The following is a 22949-nucleotide window of genomic DNA, read 5'->3' as shown; positions in this document are numbered from 1 at the left end:
TTCGAGCCTGTTACAGCATGCTCATAAACACGCACATATAAAAGGGCTTCTCTGTTTTCTTAGGAAATGGGTTCCTAGCATACATACTGTTCTGCAGCTTATCTTTTTTATTGTTAACAATATATTATGGATATCCCTCAAGGGGTAAACCAACTATCATGGAAAAAATAAAAATCATTCAAAAAATATATAAACTATACACTAAAAAATAAATAGCAAAAAAAAAAATCTTGCAAAGGGAATACAGAGATCAGCCTCCCTTTTATTTATTTTGTTGCCTTTTTCTGCTTTTTTTTTTTTTTTTTTTTAAGGGCTGCACCCTCGGCATATGGAGATTCCCAGGTTAGGGTCTAATCAGAGCTACAGCTGCCATCCTACACCACAGCCACAGCAATGCGGGATTCGAGCTGTGTCTGCAACCTACACCACGGCTCACGGCAACACCAGATCCTTAACCCACTGAGGGAGGCCAGGGATAGAACTCGCATCCTCATGCATACTAGTCAGATTCATTTCCACTGCGCCACAGTAAGAACTCCCCAAACTCCCTTTTAAGAGGTGCACAACACTCCACTGGCCAGACTGACCATTCTGCCACTGGTGGGCCATTTCCCAATGTTCTCGGAAGCCTCATATCCCTGCACACAACCCTTCACACAGGAACATTTCAAGGGTGACTAGAAGTGGGTGGACGGCTTCACAGGACCAGCCTGTACTCACTGATTCCAACTGGCTTTTCTCACTGTGCCTTGGTCTCAACCTGTTTATCTCACGTGACACAGAGGACCTGCTTCCTGAAACTCCGTCCTCTCTTGAGTGTCTGCACCTCTGCTTCACTGAGTCTTTTCCTCTGCCCCCAAAAGCAGGCGGTTTCAGACTCTTTTTCTTCTTTCTCTCTCCTGGCTTGCGTGTTTGCGTCTTCTCCCCCTCCACCTTTTCTCAGTGAATGCTTCCTAAATCCGTTGCCAGCCCAACCACATCTCAATTGCCTGCTGTTCATCATTCCAGCCTCAAACATCTGTCTCAACAAATCCCCAAATGAATGCCTGACCCTTTCCTTCAGGCCTCTGTTTCCTCATCTGAGAAACAAAGGGAATGAACTAGACTCAATTTTTTTTAATTAGGTGTCTAGTACGTACTAGATGCTGAGTGATAGAAAACTTAATAAAACATAGGCCTTGCATCCACGGAACACACAAACTAAGGAGTGGGGGACAGACATAAACAATTATGTAATACGAGGCAGGAGAAAATGCTAAAATAGACAAGAATGGCTAAATCTGGCATGAAGGTTTGAAGAAAGCTTCACAAGAGAGGATGTTTAGGCTGAGCCTTGAATGCTGACTGACGTCTGGACAGGAAGAGAAAAGTATTTCTGACTGAGGGTACAACATGACAAAGTATCAACCCAGAGCAGCATGGAAGCTCATGGTCCATGTGGCTGCATCGGAGCACATACGGAAGAATGTTCTAGAGGACAAAGCTGGACGAAAGGGTGAAACCAAGATCATAGAAGATCCTGAATCCTATCATTAAGGACTTCAGGCTTTCATTAAAGGGTTTTATCTATTTGCCACACCTGGTCTATGTGCTGACTGACTGAGTGATGGTAGTTGCCCCAAATGCTACGCTAAAGGGAATTCCCTAGTGGCCCAGGTTTTATCCCTGCTCTGGGAATTGAGATCCTACATCAAGCAACTGCATGCTGTGGCCAAATTAAAGTAAATAAAAATACAATAAAATAGAGTTCCCTTCATGGCTCAGCGGTTAAAGAACCCAACTAGGATCCATGAGGATAAGGGGCCTCACTCAGTGGGTTAAGGATCCAGCATTGCCATGAGCTGTGGTGTGGGTCGCAGACGCGGCTCAGATCTGGCGTTGCTGTAGCTGCGGTGTAGATCCAATTCGACCCCTAGCCTGGGAACCTCCATATGCCGAGGGTGCAGCCCTAAAAAGACAAAAAATAAAAATAACTTTTTAAAAAGTGGTAATTATGTAGGTAAGTCTAAATGAATGTTTTTACATAAAATAATGTCTTGTATTTTGAAAAGAAAAGCTAAAATAATTACAGAACTAAAACACATGACAACATAAGCATAAGTTGAGGGCGACAAATAGGGTTCAAATGTTGTAAGGTCTGCATGCCAAAGAATAAAGTTGTAACCCTATTTCACAGCACATACATGCCCATGGATACAGCCAAGAGATAAAAAAAAATAAAAATTAAAAAGGAAAAAAAACATGTCCACGAATTCCTGTTGTGGTGCAGCGGAAACGAATCCAACTAGCATCCATGAGGATGTGGGTTCGATCCCTGGCCTCGCTCAGTGGGTTAAGGATCTGGTGTTGCCGTGAGCTGTGGTGTAGGTCAAAGACACAACTCGGATCTAGCGTTGCTGTGGCTGTGGTATAGGCTGGCAGCTGTGGCTCCAGTTCACCCCTAGCCTGAGAACTTCCACATGCCGAAGGAGCAGCCCTAAAAAAAATTAAAAATATAAAAAATAAAAATAGAATGCCTGAATGTAGTAATGGATGTGTTAACTAGACAGTGAGAATCGGTTTTTTTGTTTTTTTTTTTTTTTTTTGTCTTTTTGTCTTTTGTCTTTTGTTGTTGTTGTTGCTATTTCTTGGGCCGCTCCTGCGGCATTGAGAATCGTTTATAATGTATATATATCTCAAATCACTATGATGTTTGTGTTAAATATCTTATAAATTTGTCAATTGTACCTCAATAAAGGTGAGAAAAAAGAAAAAAAGAAAATGCTATGCCAAAGATGACTCTGAATCTACATGGAGACTCATATTGGGAAAGCATGTTCATGTTTTTTGTCTCTTTTTTTTTTTTTGTCTTTTCTGGGGCCGCACCTGCGGCATATGGAGCTTCCCAGGCTAGGGGTCTAATCAGAGCTACAGCTGCCTGCCTACACCACAGCCACAGCCACAGCCACGCCAGATCCGAGCCGTGTCTGTGACCTACACCACAGCTCACGGCAATACTGGATCCTCAACCCACTGAGCGAGGCCAGGGATCCACCACGCAACCTCGTGTTTCCTAGTCGGATTCATTAACCACTGAGCCACAACGGGAACTCCAGTATGTTCGTGTTTTGATTAGCAAAGTCAGCTTGGGGCACCCTAAAGTGTATGTGTCTAGATGTCTGCTACCCTTGCTGAAAGCAATAGGGAGCTACTGAAGGCTTTGGAGCAAGGGAATGACGGGACCCCACAGGTAATTTTCCTTGTATCATTTCTGGCAGCGGTGCAAAGGATGGGCAGAGCAGAAAAGGACCCCCGCCCCCAGCCTAGAAAAGAGAAGATCAGTCAGGAGGCTGCTGTGATAAGCCATCTGGTGGTGGTGGTGGCAGTGGTGATGATGATGATGATGATAAACCTCCAGATGAATTAGGGCAAAGCAATCAAAGAAGAAAAGGAAGAGACAGATGGGGGGAAAAAAGTGAAAGAATCAAAATGACTCAGACTACGATGATGGAAGAGAGGAACGGAAATGTGTCAAGGTTTCAGGGGACTTAACCTGGCTCCCTGATGGACTGCAGTGCCATTAACTAAGATGGGAGCCCTGAGGGAAGAGTATCATAATCCTTGCTTTTTACTCCAAATCCTCCGACCACTTTACTTGGCTTTTAAGCACCCTTAAGCACACTAGGAGGGACAAAGCAGGACACGCTATGCTTGATGGTCCCAGCATTTATATAACCCTACATATAAAACGTACTGTTCTTCCTCTTAACAGATCGCCAAGGAAATATCCATCAACAGCGCGTCCTAAAAACAACGGGCTAATAAACTTTTGAATGTGCATGCTCTCAAAAGATGATTCTTCCTATTTAGATGGCGCTTGGTAGTCCTGAGACATGTTCACATATTTCATTTCCCTTGTCATACTTACTTTCTGAGGTAGGAAGGGCAAAGTTCATCCCTATCTTACAGCGACAACAGCCATGACGCATACGTACTCGGTCCTTGCTATGCACTGACCAGTGATCTAAAGACAGGTGGCAGTGTGTTGAATCCTCACAAGAAAAGCACAAAGTAGACACTACTGTCCCCATTTTCCAGAGGAAATAGGCCCAGAGATGTCAAATAACTTGCCCAAAGTAACACAGCGAGAGCAGCGGAGTTGGGATTTGAACAGGGCCAGTCTGACTTCAGAACCTGTTTCTTTCTTTTTTTTTTTTTTCCCATCTTTTTAGGGCCGCCCCCACAGCATATGGAGGTTCCCAGGCTAGGGGTCGAATCGGAGCTGTAGCCGCCAGCCTACCCCACAGCCACAGCAAGACCAGATCCGAGCCGTGTCTGCGACCTACACCGCAGCTCACGGCAACGCCGGAGGCTACCTGACTAGCCAGAACTACTAGGTTCTGCCAACCATTTACATACGACACCTACAGCCAAGGCCCAGGCCTGGCTAATACTTAATCCCATGCTCTATTACCCTACATTGTTTACCAAGATGAATTGACCTCTCCCACTAGGCTGGCAGATTATTTTGACCTTTGTCACTTCTGCTAGACAAAGCTTCTGGGTTCTGACACTCCCCTGCCGTGGGGCCTCATACAACTGTTCACACAGGCCTCTATTTGGAGGGGGTGGGGGGGGACGATGACCTCAGTTATATTCCCAGCTGAATGGGTCCCCTTTCCAAACAACCAATATCTCACAGCAAATCACAACTGGCTTTAGAGACAGGCTCACTGAGCGTACACGACTCCCTGGCCTACCTGGCCAGGTCAAGCGGCAAGCAACGGTGGCACTACGGCCTGGTTCCCCTGCGGAAGAGAGGAAGCAAGGGCAGAAACACACACTGCAAAAGCAGTTGCTATAGCAGTCAGGTAGAAAGGTGGCCTGCGGCCGGGAGGTCCTCGCTTTCAAGGCTGTAACAATGATGCTCAAAAAACCAGAAGATTTCTGGTTCTCTACAAGTGGGCGAGAATAAAAGTCCAGCTCCTTTGATTTTGGAACGGTTAGGGATAGAAGGAGGGAGTGACCCAGGAGTTGGGAGTTCCAGCTCTGCTTCTGTTTAGCTGGGTGACTTAGGGCAAGTCCCTTCACCTCTCTGGGTCTCAGGGTGCTCATCTAGAAAAAAACAAGGGAGGAGATGATCGCCGAGGTTTCTTTGCAGCTGTGACACTTGGCGTCACTCGGCCATTTCAACAACCCAGAAAAGTATTGCTAGAATACTTTCCCAGTATGTATAAGTCAGCCAAAGGAGAAATCGGCTAGAACCGGAGGAACGAGGAATTAGATAAAACAAAAATGACCTTTGCGGAAGGCTGCAAATCAGGTAATATATAGGCAGTAGACTTAAGCACGTGCCTGGAGCATAATTCATGCTGGAAAACGTTACAGGCATTATTATTACTACTATTCCTGACTTTCAGAGTGTACAGAGATCACCAAAAATTGTAATGAGCGCTTTCTCTGAAACTTAACTCCTTTTTGTCCAACCCTAATCCGGCTTGACGGGGTTGGAAAGGTGTGAGGTGGACCCTGAGGGAGCAGCGGCACCAACTGTCCTTAATGTCGATAGACAGTGACGACTGGCAAGTGAGAAACCAACCCGAAGGGGAACTAAAGAGAAATCGTAGGTGGGAGAAGCCAGGATTAACCCTCCGTTCCTTGCAAACTGACCATGGAAAGGGGGATACGAAATACAGGTGCAGACTAGAGTGGACTCTGCAAACGGTTTGTCCACTTCGGACCCAAAGCGGGGAGGAAGAAAGGTGGCAAGATGATCCCAGCCTGGTTTCCACATGTGGCCATCTGAGCAAACACGGCACCGCTATGAGGCATGGCCCGACTGTCACTCAGCCAGGCAGGAGACCCCGTGACCCGGAGGGCTTCTCATTCATCTCCACAAATCGAATGCAGCCTCGGCCTAAAGGTCACCCCTGACTTCCCAGGCCCAAGACACTACCTGCCCTGAGAGCCCTGCCCAGGGAGGACGGCCACAGGGCTGGGGGTCAACCTGTTCTCTTGGCTCACTGGCCAGAAACTCCACCAGCCGACCAGGGAAACGTGACCTTGGCTTGGTGCTGGCTGGCAGGGCTATTCTGAGGAGAGCTGACCTGTCAAGGCCAGTGAGCTGCTGCGTGGGGATCGGTGATCCAAAGGTAAAAAACAGCCCCTTTCCCCAAAGTGCCCCAAGAGTCCTCCTGGGACTGGGGGCCCAGGAAATAGGGAGCAAAGTCCATGTAAAAGCAGCAGCAGCAGCAGCAGCCCAAGGGGCCAAGTGTACAAGCGCTGAAGATAACAAGGCACTTAGGCACATGACTCTCAGCCACATTCCTGCGGGGCTCCGGGAATAATGTGCAGCCAACAGACGGCCGCACACACTCAAGTGCCTGGAACTTAAAAAAGGAAACGCTTGACAAAAGCGAAGTGACAAGGAACAAGGGGCGATAGGAAGGAAGAGGACCCTTTGTTACGGCCTCCCCAAATTTCTAAGGGCTGCGGTCTGTTTGAGGAATGCCCTTCACGCCAGCTCCTCCCACGGAACCAGGGTTATGACAGAAAACATGACCTTAGCCTTCTCAGTGCGCTCAACTCCAAGACTAAGGAACTATTTACCCACAGAGCATGGGAATTTGCCTGGGGGCCTTCCAGTGGCCTTGCTGGATGGGGCACCCAAGGCTATGAGATCATGTGACCCAGGCCTGGGCCCCAGAAAGCTGTGCTTAATTAAAGGGGGCTCTCCCTTTACTGACTGGCAGCTGAGGCCCCAGCTCTGAATGCGTAACTGGTCTTGAAAATGAGAGGTTTCCCATATCCTGGATATATTGGAAGAATTGTCTTTTTGTTTGTTTGTTTTCTTATACATTTGCTGACATGTCAGGAAAGTACTGATCTACACTTAACTTGCCTTTCTCCCAGGAGCTCTGGCAACGGCCTTTTCTCCTTCAATAATTTCCTAACCTTGAGAACAGGCAGCACTTGAGAAAGCTGCACTCCCCTCAGTCCAAAGAAATTAATGCAAAAGTTAAAAACTAAGTCCATGCACCTGTCTCTGTCCACCCTCAAACCACCCCTTTCCTGCTTTTGTCAAGTACTCATTGGTTCCCCAGGCTACCGATCTCAAGCTTGCTATTACCAGAGAGCCAGCCCATTGATGAAGAGCAGCAATAATTAAGTCCAGAGGTCCCTGAAAAGCCAGCCTCCACATTCTTCAGAAAGGACTTGGAAGTTCCCGTTGAGGCTCAGTGGTAACGAACCTGACTAGTATCCATGAGGATGAGGGGTCAATCCCTGGTTTCGTTCAGTGGGTTGGGGGCCCAGCGTTGCTGTAAGCTGTGGTGTAGGTTGCAAATGTGGCTCAGATCCCATGTTGCTGTGGCTGTGGTGTAGGCCAGCAACTAGAGCTCCTATTCGAACCTTAGCCTGGGAAATTCCATATGCCATGGGTATGGCCCTAAAAAGAAAAAAAAAAAAGAAAGAAAAAAAGGAGGGAGGGAAGAAAGGAAGGAAGGAAGGACAGACAGACGGACTGGGTAATTTAAGCTTAACTTTCGAATTCCCCGAAAAGCTGTCCTTAGGCCTTGAACAGCCAAGCAAACCCACCCTGTAAAGATGTGAGTGCCAATTGCATAAAATCAATCTTCTTGCCCACTACACGAAACAAAGATGCCAGGGAAGCTTCTCTTGAGTGAGATTCTTAAAGCTGTCTTCCTGAATCTAATCCCTTATCATCTTATCCCTGCATCAGCTCTTCAAGCTTGCAGCAGCAGCAGCAGCAGCCATAATAAGGATAAGAAAGCTCATTATCATCACCATATCGCTGCTACAATTTATTGACTATTTACTACCTTAGATAGTACTTTATTAGTATTCTTCTCATTTAATCCTTACAACAGCCCTGCAGAGTAGGAATAATTATTATTCCATTTTACAAATGTGGAAACTAGGGATCAGAGAGGTTAAGTAACTTGCCTGGAACTACACAGCTAGTGGTAGGATTTGAACCCAGTCCTTTATTACCCAAGTCTGCTTTTACCCGGTATGCCCTGAACCATATAGTACTACTACTACAGTCATCCTTCAGTATCCACCAGGCACTGGTTCCAGCATCCTCCGATACCAAAATCTGTGGATGCTCAAGTCTCTTATATAAAATAGTGTAGTGATGGAACTAGAGACTCTCACCCTGAGTGAAGTCAGTCAGAAAGAGACAGACCAATACCATATGATATCACTTATATCTGGAATCTAATATACGGCACACATGAACCTTTCCACAGAAATGAAAATCATGGACTTGGAAAATAGACTTGTGGTTGCCGAGAGGGAGGGACTGGGAGTCTGGAGTTAATAGATGCAAACTATTGCCTTTGGAATGGATTAGCAATGAGATACTGCTGTATAGCACTAGGAAATATGTCTAGTCCCTTAGGAAGGAGCATGATAATGTGAGAAAATAGAATGTATGCATGTATGTATAACTGGGTCACCATGCTGTACAGTGGAAAATTGACAGAACACTGTAAACCAGCTATAATGGAAAAAAATAAAAATTATAAATGAAAAAAAATGTTAAATAAAAAGAAAAGTACATAATGAAAAGGGAAAAAATAAAAATAAAATAAAATAGTGTAGTATTTGCATGTAACCTATGCATATCCTCTGGTGTACTTTAATTAAATCATCTCAGGATTACTTAAAATACCTAATACAATGTAAATGCTATGTAAATAGTTGGAAATACAATGTAAACTCAATGTAACTAGTTGCCAGTGCAGAGCAAATTCAAGTTTGGCATTTGCAAACTTTCTGGAATCTTTTTCCCTATTTGCGGTCCCTGATTGGTGGAATCTGCAGAACTTGTACCCAGTTTCAGAGGAACCAACTGTACTACGAAAAACTGCTAACACTGAGTGCGGGCAATGAGCCAGAACTTCTGTTATACGCGTGATTTAAATTATTTCATATAATCCTTACAACAGCCCTATTAGGTAGGTACTATTATTATTCCCATTTTACAGATGGGTGAAACTGAAGTTGATAGCAAATAAGTAGCATGGTGATAGAGCTCAAATACAAACCCAGGAAACATGGTCCAAAAGCTCAATCCATTAAGTTCGACTTGCATTAAGAAAAGGAGGGTTGGAATTCCCGCCGTGGCTCCGTGGTTAACGAGTCCCACTAGGAACCATGAGGTTATAGGTTCGATCCCTGGCCTCACTCAGTGGGTTAAGGATCCGGCATTACCATGAGCTGTGGTGTAGGTTGCAGATGCGGCTCGGATCCCGTGTTGCCGTGGCTCTGGCGTAGGCCGACGGCTACAGCTCCGATTCAACCCCTAGCCCAGGAACCTCCGTATGTCGAGGGAGCGGCCCAAGAAACAGCAAAAAGACAAAAAAAAAAAAAAAAAAAGGAAAAGGAGGCTTTTCTCTTGTCCGACTTAACTCAGCCAGGCTCTCCCGTGTCCCAATCCAAACCTACAGGGTCCTGGTGAATTTCACAAGTTAATGCCAATGAGGAAGCCTGTGTGTGAAGCCCTTCAGGTACATTTCCGCAGCTTGGAGCTCACAAACCTAGGAAAAGGGAACCAAGACCCTTTCTCAAAGTCTCTCCCAGCCATCTTCCCTTAAACTGATTTCTGAAGAAAGCACCTCCCATCCAGCAGCCTCTGCTAATACTCTGCCCAGAACATCTAATAAGTGTTTACCCAGGGCTCCCAGAGCCATAGTTAAGGGCCTTAATGTGCAATCTGGCTCTGCGCCTTATTTAATCAGCACCTGAATGAAATGTCTCTTTGCTAGCAACAGCCTGAGCACAGTCAGAGTCTTTCTGCAAACACAGCTGGTCGATTGGCAAAGGCGATTCAATTCCCAGGCAAAATACACCCCAAGTTTATACCACCACTGAGGTGTGATGGAGATAGGGAGACTGGAGGCATTGGGCTGGAACGAGAAGGGACTCGTGCTTCCTTTCTCCCCTCCACATAATCTCATTTCTTCCTCCTCTACCCACCTGAACACCTGCCCATGGGACAGGGCTTGGGCTGTTTCTGCCCCAACAGGCCAAGCCTCTCGAACCCTCCTCTCTCTGGCCATCTATTCCCTTTCCTCAGAGGCACCTGGCCCGGGATAAGACTCATCCTACTCTTCCTCCCACAGCTGCTGTTAAGGAACCACAGCCAACGGGGAGACCTGCCCCCAACCCTCCCCTTCAGGATCTCAGCCTGGCAACAGGTCTGAGTCCCTTGACACACCACACACTGACAGATGTGCAAGCCATGCCCTGTTTAGCTGGCAGCGCTTTCCCTGGGAAAGAGCTGAGTAAACAGAGACGACAGTGCCCAGAAGAGGAGGAGTCCTCCACAGGCCTTCGGATTTAACCGCTGCAGCCCAGCGCCTGGGAGACTTACCCTGGCGGGGCGGGAGGGTCCCAGCAAATACCGTAGCAAGATACCGATAACCCCAGTTCTTGGAGGAGGCGGGGTGGAGCGGGAGGGAGGCCAAAACCGTGGGTTAAGGGACATGGGGAAAGGCCACCTGCTCAAAAACACTGGGACACACCCCAGCAATGAGAGATCAAGTAAGGGTCCGAGGGCCTTTTAAAAGCTCCTGCCCTGGAGTTCCCGTCATGGCTCAGTGGATATGAATCTGATTAGCAACCATGAGGAGGCAGGTTGGATCCATGGCCTCGCTCAGTGGGTGAAGGATCCAGCGTTGCCGTGAGCTGTGGTGGAGGTTGCAGACGCTGCTTGGCTGACGTTGCTGTGGCTGTGGTGTAGACCTGCAGCTGTAGCTCCGATTGGACCCCTAGCCTGGGAACCTCCATGTGCCACAGGTGTGGCCCTAAAAGGACAAAAGACAAAAAAATAAAAACTCCTGCTCTCCCCGCCCCAGTTGAGACTCAGCCAGTCATACTTCGGTATGAACCTCCCAAATGGAAATGCTTTCTTCCTGATTTCCTCAGGGATATGACTTCCTCTGATGGAACAGGCATTTTGAAAATGGAGATGGGGCTGATTTGGAGCATGGAATACTCTGGAAGGAGGCAAACTTGGACCGGGGTGACTCAGCGGGGGAAAGACTTGGAAGCAGGGACAAGGAATAGAAAAGAGAAAGGTGGCAGGAGGACAGCATCGCATTTCATCAGTTCTGCTGTGGACCTTCAGGAGGGGCGGGGAGCAGCAACCCCACCAGCCACTAAAAACCATCTTCTGGCCACGGTGGGATGCCTGCTATCTCACTTCCCATATATATATATATATATATATTTTTTTTTTTTTGTCTTTTTGCCATTTTTTGGGCTGCTCTCGCAGCATATGGAGGTTCCCAGGCTAGGGGTCCAATCGGAGCTGTAGCCACCAGCCTACACCACAGCCACAGCAACACGGGATCCAAGCCACATCTGCGACCTACACCACAGCTCACGGCAACGCCGGATCCTTAACCCACTGAGTGAGGCCAGGGATCAAACCTGCAACCTCATGGTTCCTAGGGGGATTCGTTAACCACGGAGCCACGATGGGAACTCCCTCACTTCCCACATTTAATGCCTACTCCTTCTCATCCGTGTGCTTGACAGTGTGGGCCCTCCTTGCGACAGCACAGAGAACACAATTCTCCATCTCGAGGATTCATGGGCAACTGCAACTGTCTTATCAGCAAGCCAGAAATGACTGAGCATTCCTTGACCTTCACTTGGTTTGCCAAGGGAGAAATACAAAAAAAAAAAAATCTGCCCCTGAGAATCACACACAAATGATGACTCCAGGTAACAGTTGCAAAGCTTTCCTGTCAAAGAGGAAGCAACTCTATGCCTTTGCATGTATGTCTCCTATGCCTAGATTCCCTTCCTTCCTGCAACTCCCAGCAAACGCCTACTCAGTCACAAAGGTTTATTGAGTACCTACAGTGAGGTGGACCCCGTTAGAGGCACCGGAATAGAAAACAAGACAACTGATGGTCCCTGCTCTCAGGGAGCTAACATGTCTCCTTCGTGACTTAAATGTCACCTCTTCTAGGAAGATTTCCTTCACTGCACTAGGGAAAATAAAAAAAGACCCTCTGTCCTCTCTGCTGTGTTCAAATCTGTTACCATACATGCTGTAACTTAGTTGATCTTTTTGCTTGCCTGTCTCATCTCAACTGTGAGCAACATGAGGGCAAAGAATGTTTCTTGTTTATCTTTGAACCTTCAGTGCCTGGCACAGTGCCTGACACGCAATACACGTTGGATAAATGTTTGCTGAATGGATGCAAGAATGAATACATTCCTCTGAACGTTTAAAACAAGAGTCTTGCCAGCAGAGTTAGCATGCAAGAACTCTCTGTCAATATTTCCTCTTGTTAGTTCCCGAAGATCTCAGAGACTGGAAGGATGAGAAGGTGACAAAGGAGGCCTGGCCAAAATCCTCCACTGACAAAGCTCCTAGGTGCCCAACAAGTCACTGGAACCCTAAAGCCTCCTTAAAATCTATCTCACAAAAATTCGGGGCCTTCAACCTCTAACTTCAGCCACATTATTTCACACCCACAAAAATACTGAGGTACTGCCAGGAAACTAAATGCCCCACCCACAGGCCACCAGGTTCCTGCCAGTTAGGAGAGCATTTGACCCAACTTCCCACCTCGTACTTTTTTTTTTTTTTTTTGGTTTTTTTGGGGGCTGCACCCATGGCACATGGAGTTTCCCAGGCTAAGGGTCGAATCTGAGCTGTAGCCGCCGGCCTACACCACAGCCACAGCAATGCCAGATCCGAGCCATGGCTGCGACCTACACCACAGCTCATGGCAACACCGGATCCTTAACCCACTGAGTGAGGCCAAGGATCGAACCTGACTCTTCATGGATGCTAGTCAGATTCGTTTTCCACCAAGCCACGATGAGACCTCCCTATCTCATACTTTAGCCACTAGGTAATGTCTCTCAAAGTGGGGTCCAGTGCTCACGGGCATCAGACCCACTCGGGAGCTTGTAATAGATGCAGATTCCCGCCCTCATCCTCCAGGCCCTAGACCTACTCAGACTCCCTGAGTAGAAAACTAAGTATCTGCATTAGAACAGGCTTCCAAGGGAAACTTCCACTAAGAAAAGTCCAAGAATCACTGCTCTCCACACCCACAGTCACTTCAGGTCCACTCAGCCAGTTACTGGCAGAAGATGCTCTCAATTTAACAAAAGATATGAAAGACCATGGATGTGTTAATGAACTCGGGGGGGGGGGGAATGCTTTCACAATGTTTGTATGTGTACATCAAATCACATTGTGGACTTTTTTTGTCTTTTTGTCTTTTTAGGGCCACACCTGCGGCATATGGAGGTTCCCAGGCGAAGGGTCCAATCGGAGCTACAGCTGCCGACCTACACCACAGCCCATGGCAATGCCGGATCCTTAACCCACTGAGCGAGGCCAGGGATTGAACCCACAACCTCATGGTTCCTAGTTGGATTCGTTTCCGTTGAGCCACGATGGGAACACCACGTTGTGCACACTTCAAATATCCTACAATTCTCTTGTCAATTATACTTTGTAAAAATGAAAAAAGTAAAAAAAAAAAAGAAGATATGAAAGAACAGAAGTTGAGAAGCCTGGCTCTTCTTTCTTGCAGAGGGTATTTCAATGAGGCAGGATGACAGCGAGATACCCATTGAAAAAACACAAAAGGGGAGAAAGACATTCTAATAACATTCTTTTTAATGTGTCTGATATTAAAGAAGGAAAAGAAGAAAGCAGACCTTGCCAGATGTCTAACCAAGGGGTTTAAGACCAAGATCCAACAGCATAATTTCCTCATTGCCGTGAAAGAGGGCAGATACTATGGGCAGACAGTGGGCTACAGTTCCTAATAACCAGCTCTTTGTGATGGAAATTCAACAAAAAGATGTATAAGCTGGAGGTGAAACCACCTCTCTCCTCTGGTGATTTCAAAAAAAAACCAGGAGATTCTCTTAATGGGCACAGGAGACCTAGGAACAGGGCTCAAGAGACCTCAAGGGAACAGAGAGGCACCAGCGGGCAAAAGAAAAAAAAAGAGAAGAAAAAACTCAGCTCTGTCGGTCAGTCAGTCAGCCAGCATGATCCAGGCACACATTGAATAATTAGTGTGCACGTACAGTATTGTATTAAGCTCTGCAGGGAGTTATAGAGAAAAAAAAAAACACGCCACTCCTGTCCTTAAAGGTAGGGGTCCACTCTAATGATAGAGAATGAACGAACACATAAAAACAAGCAACCCCGTCAAACACTCACAGAATTACCCCTACATGAACACAAAGGTGTAGGTCAAAGAGTGGAACATTCTGCAGAGTGTTCAGAGGGTTGGGAAAGCAGGACAAAAGCTGTTACTGGAATGAGTGGAATGACTGTGGAGTCAAGGTCATCTGGAAAGTTTCAGAGGAGAATCATCTTCAGGAGCTACAGACGGAGGAACTCACGACAGATCCCGGGAAGAGAGCAACGAAGGAGGCACACCCATGGCAAAGGGACAAACATCTAGGGAGCCTGCGGGTCACCCCCTGAGCCAAAGCCAGCCGCATACTGTTACCTAACAGCAAGCTGCACGCTGCGTTGCTTTAACAGGTGCCTGGCCAGAAAAGGCTGGGAAGGGCATCTTTCCCCTCTGCTGGGTGTGGGCTGGACCTCTGGTCACAGCATCCAGGGGTACAGGCTGTATGTGAGAAGGGTGTGCAGGTACGGGCAAGGATCCAGAGAAAAGCAGCAGAAATGATTAGAGGAATGGATTCTGAAAGCTGTCAAGAAAGGTGACAAGGAGTTGAGGTTTGTCGGTTTCTGAGTCTGAGGTGAACAATCTATTGGTCATCTGCCAGCTCTGGTCAGCTGTGCTCAGCTTCTGTTTAAGTGACCACAGAGTTACTGCAGAGGATGAAAATGCTCTGGTTCCCTGTGGCACAGTTCATGGAGAAGATGGAGACAGGAAAAGGTTAAATCATTTGCTCAGGTTCCCTAGTAAGCCGCTAGGCAAAACTAGCATCCTCCTTTTAAATCCCAGGGCTGTCTGCAGATTGTTTAATCCACCAATCCACGACACTTCTCTTTCTAATGGACGCCCCCCCCCAAAAAAGACTGTAACAACGAAAGATGGAAAAATTCTCTGCAAATTTCCTTGGGGGGCAAAAAGAAGACAAACCAAAAAGGAATGTCATGCCTCACTGCTGAGACCCATATAAACATCATCCCCCTGGTGGCCCCCTGGACTGATGACACAGGCCATCTGAAAAGGCGTCAGCAGATGGCTGGATCCCTCATTGTACCCACTACTCACCGACGTCAATCGCAAGCAGGAGCAGTTATCAGGGCTCCAGACAACAGATGGGGATGAGGAGGTGTGGTTGGGCTGAAGTCAAGGAGGCGGGGGCCAAAAAGCCTAGTTCTCCCACCTCTCAGGTTTTCTCTAAAACAAATTCATCACAGAGCAAATGGAGTTGCAAAAGGTATCACAAAAAACTCAGGATCCTTGTGAATCTGTGCCATGCCACACTTCCAGCGAAGAGGGAAGGAAGAAAACAAACAGGGAACCAAAAGCAGGCTAGCCACACTTGGCGGAAATCAGCCTTCTAAGATATTGTAAAGACAGAGAAATCAAACAGCAATGGCAACTCTGAAAACGAATGGGGGCTCACTCGCTATTACAGGCTAATAACCAGAGGTTTGGGGCTCCGGGTTAACAGTATCAATTACTTTGCCAAATGCGCAACCAAGATCCAGCCTGCCTTAGGCAGAGACGCACAGAGGGCTAAAAGGCATGCATCGTGCCCCTCGAAGTTCAGTGCCCAAGCAGGAGATATTCACAGACACAGACAGAACCAATCGGCAGTGGCCAATTAGACATCCAAAATTCGATCTTTTTAGAAGTTCCCAAGTCAGAGACAATATTAAAACTGGACGTTAAGGGGATAAAAAGGCCAGCAATCTAAGACTACTGGTCTTTATGGACATGATCAAAGTATCTGGCATTTTAACCCTTCTGCTAAGAAATTATAGATTTGAGGACTTAATAGCTATGAGAATCTCTTCCTGCTAAAACCCCAATTCCCACTGTGGCAGGTCGGTTCTAAAGCCGCCTCTGCCACTGACTTGCAGGGTGATTTGGGGGGTAAATAGCAAAAAGTGAGTACATTCATTCATTCCCTGTCACCCATACCTACCAAAATAATACGCACGAAGAGACCAGCCATGCTTGAAAAAATACTTATCGGTGCAAGCACCCACTGATACCCAGCAAGTGGGTTAACAGTGGTGGGTTAACCCTGGTGCTTGCTGATCCTGAGACCCCTCAAGCATCACCAGCTTGAGTTGAGATAGCAAGAAAGCCAACCGCAGGAATACTAATCAAGAACGGAGCCCGGGAGTTCCCATCGTGGCTCAGAAGTTAACGAATATGACTAGGAACCACGAGGTTGCGGGTTCAATCCCTGGCCTCGCTCAGTGGGTTGAGGATCCGGCGTTGCCGTGAGCTCTGGTGTAGGTCGCAGACGCGGCTCGGATCCCGCGTGGCTGTGGCTGTGGTGTAGGCTGGCGGCTATAGCTCCAATTCGACCCCTAGCCTGGGAACCTCCATGTGCTGTAGGTGCAGCCCTAGAAAGACAAAAAAAAAAAAAAAAAAAGAGCCGGAGCCCAGACGGAAGAACTGTCCTTTCCTTACGCTTCTAAAGCCGGCAGTCACCCAAAGGCAGTATGGCTCTGACGAGGGTCTGTGTATCCAGGCCTTGGGAATAAACTGTTTACAGACTGAATAATGGGAGGGAAGGAGACTAACCAATATCCCTCCAACTCTTCCATTCGCTGGCCTAAAGCAATACTGTCCTTGTTACAAACGTACACTGACTGTGAGGAACAAGGCCCTTCCATAAAGCCATAATTGAGTCATGCAGTTGAGAGACACACAGCAGCAATGTCTCTGCTAAGCTCCTGCTTTCTTTTCAGCTAATGTCTCCCTTTCCTTATCAGGACCTCTGACCTCCACAGAATTTACTGCCGTAATATAGCCTAACTCAGCTAATTCACTTGCCAAAGCTTTTCTTTGTACTCGACACATCTCCCCTTTGCAATACACACAGTCACAGGGAACATTTTAACATCTCCCTCTCCGGCCCGAGCTTATCTAGCGTAACCCAGAGGAGATAAAGCATGTGAAAAGTGTCTTATAAACAGTTAAGTGCTAGATAAATGTAGAGTATTACTAACCATACTTACTATCATTAGTCATTGCTATAACCAAGTCAGAAAACTGTTCCCAGCCATCTGTTATTAAGATTTCTTTTAAGGACTCACAGCAATTTTTAAAAACCCATATACCTCCTCGCTTCCCAGGAAGAGCCATAGGTAAGGTATGGAATGCTGGGTTCATCGGAGGCTAGGTCTCCCAGTAGGCCAGACGTTACTCTTTAAATGACACAAAGCAGGAGTTCCCTGGTGGCAGAGTTAAGGAACTGGCATTAAGAACTGGTGTTGTCACTGCAGTGGCTCAGGTCGCTGCTGCGGCACAAGTTTGATCCCTGGCCCAGGAATTTCCATATGCCATGGGTGTGGAAAAAAAAAAAAAGGCACAAAGCAATGATTTAGGAGTAAATGACAAAGGAGTACAATGCTGCTTGGCCTCAAGAATTCCTCGGCATGACTCTATTCTTCGGCGCCACCTTCTAGCTTCAGAGTTTAAGCTAAGCACACAGGCCAAGAGAAAAAGCACAGGTGACAGAAGTCAGTTCAGAGTCCCCCAAACATCCATCTCTCTGCAGCCGTCAGCCTCCAAGTGCCAACAACATCCATACATGCCCCTAAGGGTGGACCTGGTCAGGTTTACTTTACTGCAAAGACATGGGGAGCAAAAGATCCAAGGATGAAAAAAGATGAACAAGGCCACTGGAAGTCAGTAAGGAGGTCAAAAGCATTTCTAGACGAGCTCTCTGTGGCTCTTTCTCCCCCGGCCAGTACTTAACGGAGAAAAGAATCACAGAACATAGGTTGTCAAGAGCTAGGAATACCACTCTGCCTCATTTTGCAGCTGGGCAAACTGAGACCCAGGAAAAATACTTTTCCCAAAGTCACCCAACTAATTAATGCCAGAACGAAGTCTCCAGAGTCTTCTAAAAGCCTCTAAAAACCTTTCCACTAGGAACCATGGTGCTGCCAGATTTGACGTCATCACCCCAGCAGCAGCCTCAGTCAGGCTGAATTTAGTTCTTTGTTGACCTTCTAGACATGCGGTTGTCAGAGGCCTCAAGACCCCTTTGTAGAAGAGGCACCCTCTGACCCTCACCACCTGCCATCCAAAAAAAGCACTCCTGTCCCAAGAGCCTCACACAGCAGTGGCTGAGATGCGTTGTTTCCTTTCATTAACAAAAAGCCCATTCATGACAAAAAAAGAAAGAAAGAAAGAGGACAGGCTCAAATTTACACAGAAGGTCTCACTGGGAGAGCCCTGGGCTTCCTGTGAATGGCATCGCTTCCCAAGAGGCCCTCTTAAAAAATGCTACCCACTCCTAGTTCTCGTGTGGCGCAGAGGGGTACGGAGTGGGCATTGCCGCAGCTGTTGGCACAGGTCACAACTGCGACTCGGGTTCGATCCCTGGCCTGGAACATCCAACATCCACATGCTTCGTGTGTGGCAAAAAAAAAAAAAAAAAAAAAAAAAAAAAAACCTGCCACACACTCCAGACCTGCTGGATGCTTATAGCCATTCCGTCCATAGGAACTTCTTTATTCCAAAGCTATCTATCTATACCTCCTTGCCACATCTGCAAGACTGGGCTTGTGGCCATCGGGCACATTTTACAGATTGGGAAACTGACGCCAAAGAACCTGCCATCAGAGAGGAGTTCCTAGAACAGAGCTCGCAAGCATCCCCGCCACAAGGAGGCGGCGCCCTGCTGATCAGCATCAGCCTCCCCACAGAGCCGGCCCTGCCATTCCGCTGACAGCTCGCAATCCCAAAGAGGGTGGGTTAGCTTTCCAAACCCGAAAGCGAATTCATCTTTTGGCCGCAGGCAAGTGACCTCCCATCCCGGGGCCCCTCCAGGCCTGTGAAATGGAGATCACCTCCACCTCCTGCCCTACACCGGGGTCCGGTTCAAATCACCTGAGAATAACCTACAAATATAAAAGCAACAAGGAGGCTCGTGACAGGCTACAAAACTGTCCCTGAATAAAACACACCAGGTTTTCCGCGGTCGGAAATTTTCAAAAGATTGTTTCTCCCCCTTTCTCCTCTTCCTCCTCCTCCACGATTTTATAGTTTTAGAATATCTCTCTGCACAGGCTGAGTACAGAAAGGCAGTCTCGCTCTTGGTCCTCACCCAGTTTATTTTTATGTATCTGGCAACTTTCCTTTTCAATCTCATTTGTTTTTCTTAGCACTGCTAATGGGAGGTAAAGAAATCCGCTCTCTGGGCACCCCTGGACCATGTCCTGGGGAGATTTCAGTGGGAAGATGGGAGAGGTTTGCAGGAAATAAATACCCTCTCGCCACAGACAGAGAAAAAAGTTGACGGTCCCGCCTGGGGTCTGTTTCAGAGTGCAGTGAGTCGGAGCTTGGCGCTGCTCCCACACCTCAGAACTCAAAGGCAGACCTCACCCTAAGAGCATGAACTCCCCAAGGAAAGAGTCCTTAAGAGAAACCTGTATTTCGCCAAAGTACCACAGTGGAGACTGGGAACCTTCTGTGACCACCTCCAGGAAAGAATGCAACTAGGCCGCTGGGAAATTAACTGTGGCAGAGGGGCCGGCGGAGGGGGGGGGTGCCTGGGCCGTGGTCCCTAGATGTGACTGAGAAAGGGCACCTGGCTGGGGCCGGACTTCCTGCTTCTGGAAGGCCAGGGCAGGCCTAGGAGGGGAGGGGCTGCCGGCCTGAGGGCCAGTCTTTCCTTGGGCTCACCTCCACTGGGGGGCTGGTGCAGAGGTGGTAGAAAGCCAGATCTAAAATCCGCACCGAAACAGCCCCTCGTTGGCAAATTATTTTTAAGGCTCCCACTTCCCACACGGATGAGGGGTTCTACACCGCCAAGGGTCCTGAGCACACAACTGACTCTGATGGCTGAGGCTGCCCCGGGGAAAAAGTCAACAGACTCACATGCATCATGGTGACCAGGTGACAGGGGTTGAGCAGGTAGATGACGGTCTTGGTGGCGAACTTAAAGCCCACCTCCACCCCGAAGGTCAGGCACAGGGCTACTAAGAGCAGATTCTTGCTCAGGCTCTCTTTGCCTTCCTCTGGCCGCTGGGTCACCTGCTCTGGCTGGCAGCCACGGCCACCCCTACCGTCCTCCTTCGTCTGCCTCAGGATGTGCCGCAGGGCCACCAGGATCTCCAACAGGGCCAGGGTCAGGACCACCACACTTTCCAGCAGCCGCTGCTGCCAAGAGAGGAAGGCAGCACAGTCGGGGCCCCCATTGCCTGCAAAGCTGGGGTCCACGCCCCCATAGAGCCAGTCCAGGAGACTTTGGTAGCTATACCGGGACATGATGCAAGGTGGTTCCCCGCGACCACCGTGCAGGAAGCAAGAGCGAGATGGAACACAAGCCCGGAGGGTGGCCCTGGAGGTGGGACATGTACGGAGGGCACACCCCCGCACCCGCACCCCCCTCTGGACACCGGGGCGCCGAGAGCAGGGGACGGGGAAACTACACGCGAGGCCCGGGGCAAAGTGCTGGCTCTAACTTGTCCCCACGGCTGTCTGGGGAGCCCCCCGCGCTTCTCCAGTGGCCACCAACGAGGCAGGGTGGAAACGAGCCGTTGGCCAATCTAAAAGGAAGGAGAGGAAAAAAAAAAAAGGTCTCAAAGAGGCAATTGCATCGGGAATTACGAAGCGGGGAGGGGTAACTAGCGAGGGAGGAAAAGGGGAACAGGGGCAGTGGCGAAGCAAGCAGGGAGGGGTCAGGGGAAGTCGGAGGCCGGGAGGGTCAGAGCGAGGGCCGAGGGGACCCAGCAGCGCGGCGGGAGCGAACCGGGGGGCGACGGCGAAGGGACACGCGGAGGCCAGGAGGGGAGCTGGCGGGGCAGGGCAGGCGGGGAGGGCGACAGGGCTGGCGGGGGCGCCGGACTCCTCGTCTCACGCACTCGCCACAGGGGATCGCTTACTCCTGCAACCGCGTGGCCGTCTCTGCCCCCAGCGAGCAACTTCGCCGCCGACCGGCCCCTCCGAGCCAATTTAGAGCCGTCCCGGTCCAGCCTCCCGCCCCCGGGTACACCCCCGAGCCCCCAGCTCCACCCCCCGGCCCCAGACGCCCGCCCTCCAGGCAGCACCTCCCCCAGCCCGCGGCCCGCCCGGGACCTGCCCCCCTCGCGCGGGCAGCGGCGGGAGGAAGCGGGGAGGGAGGGAGGGAAGGCGGGCGGGAGGCCGGGCCAGCCGGGGGCTGGGCTCCGGCCGGCCCGCTCCCTCCGCCCCGGCGCCGCGACCTCCCGCGCCTCCCGCCCGGCCCCGGGGACGGGCCGCCGCGCCCCTCGGGGCTCCACTCACCGGCAGCTCGGCCCGCGGCCCCGGCTCGGGCGCCCACTCGGCTCCCCGCGCTCCCCGCGCCCCGGCTCTCGGCTCCCCCGGCGGCCGCAGCGGCCGCCGCACTCGGCTCCTCCTCCCGGTCTTCCTCCCCCTGCAGCAGCCGCGCTCGCTTCCTCCTTCTTCCCCTCCCTCTCTCCTCCCCCTCGCCGCCGCCACCGCCTCCCCGCTCCCGTCCGGCTTGGCCCCGGGCCCCCCTCGCGCCCTCGAGCCGCGGCCACCCCGCCGCGCCTCCTCCCCCCTCTCCGGCCTCCCCCCCCACATTCGCTCCCACCCTTCACACCTCCCACCCTCCCTCTTTTCTCCGCTCCCTCCCCCTCCCTCCCCCGGGCTCAGTCCCCGCCTCCTTCCCCTCCTCCCCGGCCTGCCTCGCGTTCTGCACTTGCCGAGCCAGCACGCGTGCACGGCCACCTTCCTGCACCATGGTCTACGGAATTCGCCTCCTCCGCGAAGCCGTTTTGACCGACTCCACCTCCTATGACCCGGTTCCCCAGGACACATCTTTGTACGCCCTGCACCTAGTAGGCGCTTAGCCGGCCCTCGCCAAGTTCTTGGGGAATGGACGAGCCGTTGCTAGTGATGAGCGGCTGGGCAGGCTTGGCTTTGGGAGGTTTGTTGGGTGGGATCTTCTACTCCTCGCCTCTCCTCCGGTCCACTCGGAAAACAGCCGACTTGGGCAGGGCCAGGAAGGCATCTTCTCTCACCTTTCTAGACACAGCCGTACCCTCCACTCCAGTCCTAGGACGAGGCATCTTACTTTGCTAGGCTCTTCCCCTTCCAGCTCTGCTCCGGTGTTTCTCCCTCTAACCTCCGCCTGCCACACCTTCCTGCTCAACCGTACTGGAGCTGAAGGAAAAGAAGCTTCCCCTGACCTCTTTCCCTGCCCCCCTCCCTGCAACGGAGCAGCTGTTTCCCAACCTGCACTTGGCCAAGAGTCCTGCCTCTGAAAGGCCGGCCAGGACAGTGTGGGTGGGGGCCAAGAATTGGATAAGGGCTGCTGATTGAAACAGGGCCCCCCTTCCCTGCTGCCTTTTACCCGTAGACTGTGGTTTACTTTTCTTTGGGCAGGGAAACAGGAAAAAGACCTTTATAGAATCGACCTCGTGTTGATTTAATATTTATTGAAGACTCACAAAGAATTAGGAGAATATCCAGAAAAACATGGTTAGGCACCTTGCCTGGGAAACACTTTCTGGTATTGGCTGCAAGCCAGACTCAAAACATAAAATACAGTCTAATGTGTTATCAGGCTATTGTCCTCCCATCCTTTACAAGTGTGGTTTTCCCCACAAGTAGAGCTGCAGAGCCAGGTAGCCTTGTCTAATTCCAAGCTTTGTACAGCATCTACCATAGGCCTGATGCTCTTCAAACGCTAATTAATAAAGAACAAGGACAAACAAGACTGATTCAGCGGCAGAGTCCTGTCGTGGCTCAGCAGAAATGAATTCCGCTAGGAACCATGAGGTTGCGGGT

General features: G+C 49.7%; 1 protein-coding gene and 1 long non-coding RNA gene across 13 annotated transcripts in view; both read right to left on the bottom strand.

Moving 5' to 3' along the window:
• TMEM164 (transmembrane protein 164) overlaps positions 1-22318 on the bottom strand; it is a 214739-nt gene extending 192421 nt beyond the window's left edge. For 5 of the 12 annotated variants that reach the window (XR_014835524.1, XR_014835525.1, XR_014835526.1 and 2 more), the window contains exons 1-2: positions 21062-21107; positions 20055-20725 (exon numbers count right to left, since the gene is read on the bottom strand). Coding sequence is in view for 9 of the 12 variants with exons in the window: in XM_085008167.1 (XP_084864293.1) it covers positions 20055-20444 (390 nt within the window). In the remaining 3 variants the exon portion in view is untranslated. Of the gene's footprint in view, positions 1-20054; positions 20726-21040; positions 21108-21440; positions 21565-21862 lie in introns of those variants that run through there. The other 7 variants (XM_085008168.1, XM_085008165.1, XM_021080003.2 and 4 more) reach the window with 5 other exon arrangements.
• Positions 2457-18621, bottom strand: LOC146394739 (uncharacterized). Its single transcript, XR_014835532.1, has 3 exons — positions 18099-18621; positions 4322-9153; positions 2457-2973 (listed from the first exon to the last, which is right to left on the bottom strand). It is a non-coding gene; the product is annotated as an uncharacterized LOC146394739 (long non-coding RNA).
• Positions 22319-22949: the final 631 nt, after the last annotated feature.

The sequence above is a fragment of the Sus scrofa genome, chromosome X, assembly GCF_054392235.1.
Source record: "Sus scrofa isolate SSC_HxYL_T2T_F1_AM1 chromosome X, Sscrofa_HxYL_maternal_Yorkshire_Landrace_v2.0, whole genome shotgun sequence".
Classification (NCBI taxonomy): Eukaryota; Metazoa; Chordata; class Mammalia; order Artiodactyla; family Suidae; genus Sus; species Sus scrofa.
Note: the sequence above shows the minus strand (reverse complement) of the source record. Positions and strands in the feature narration are given on the sequence as shown.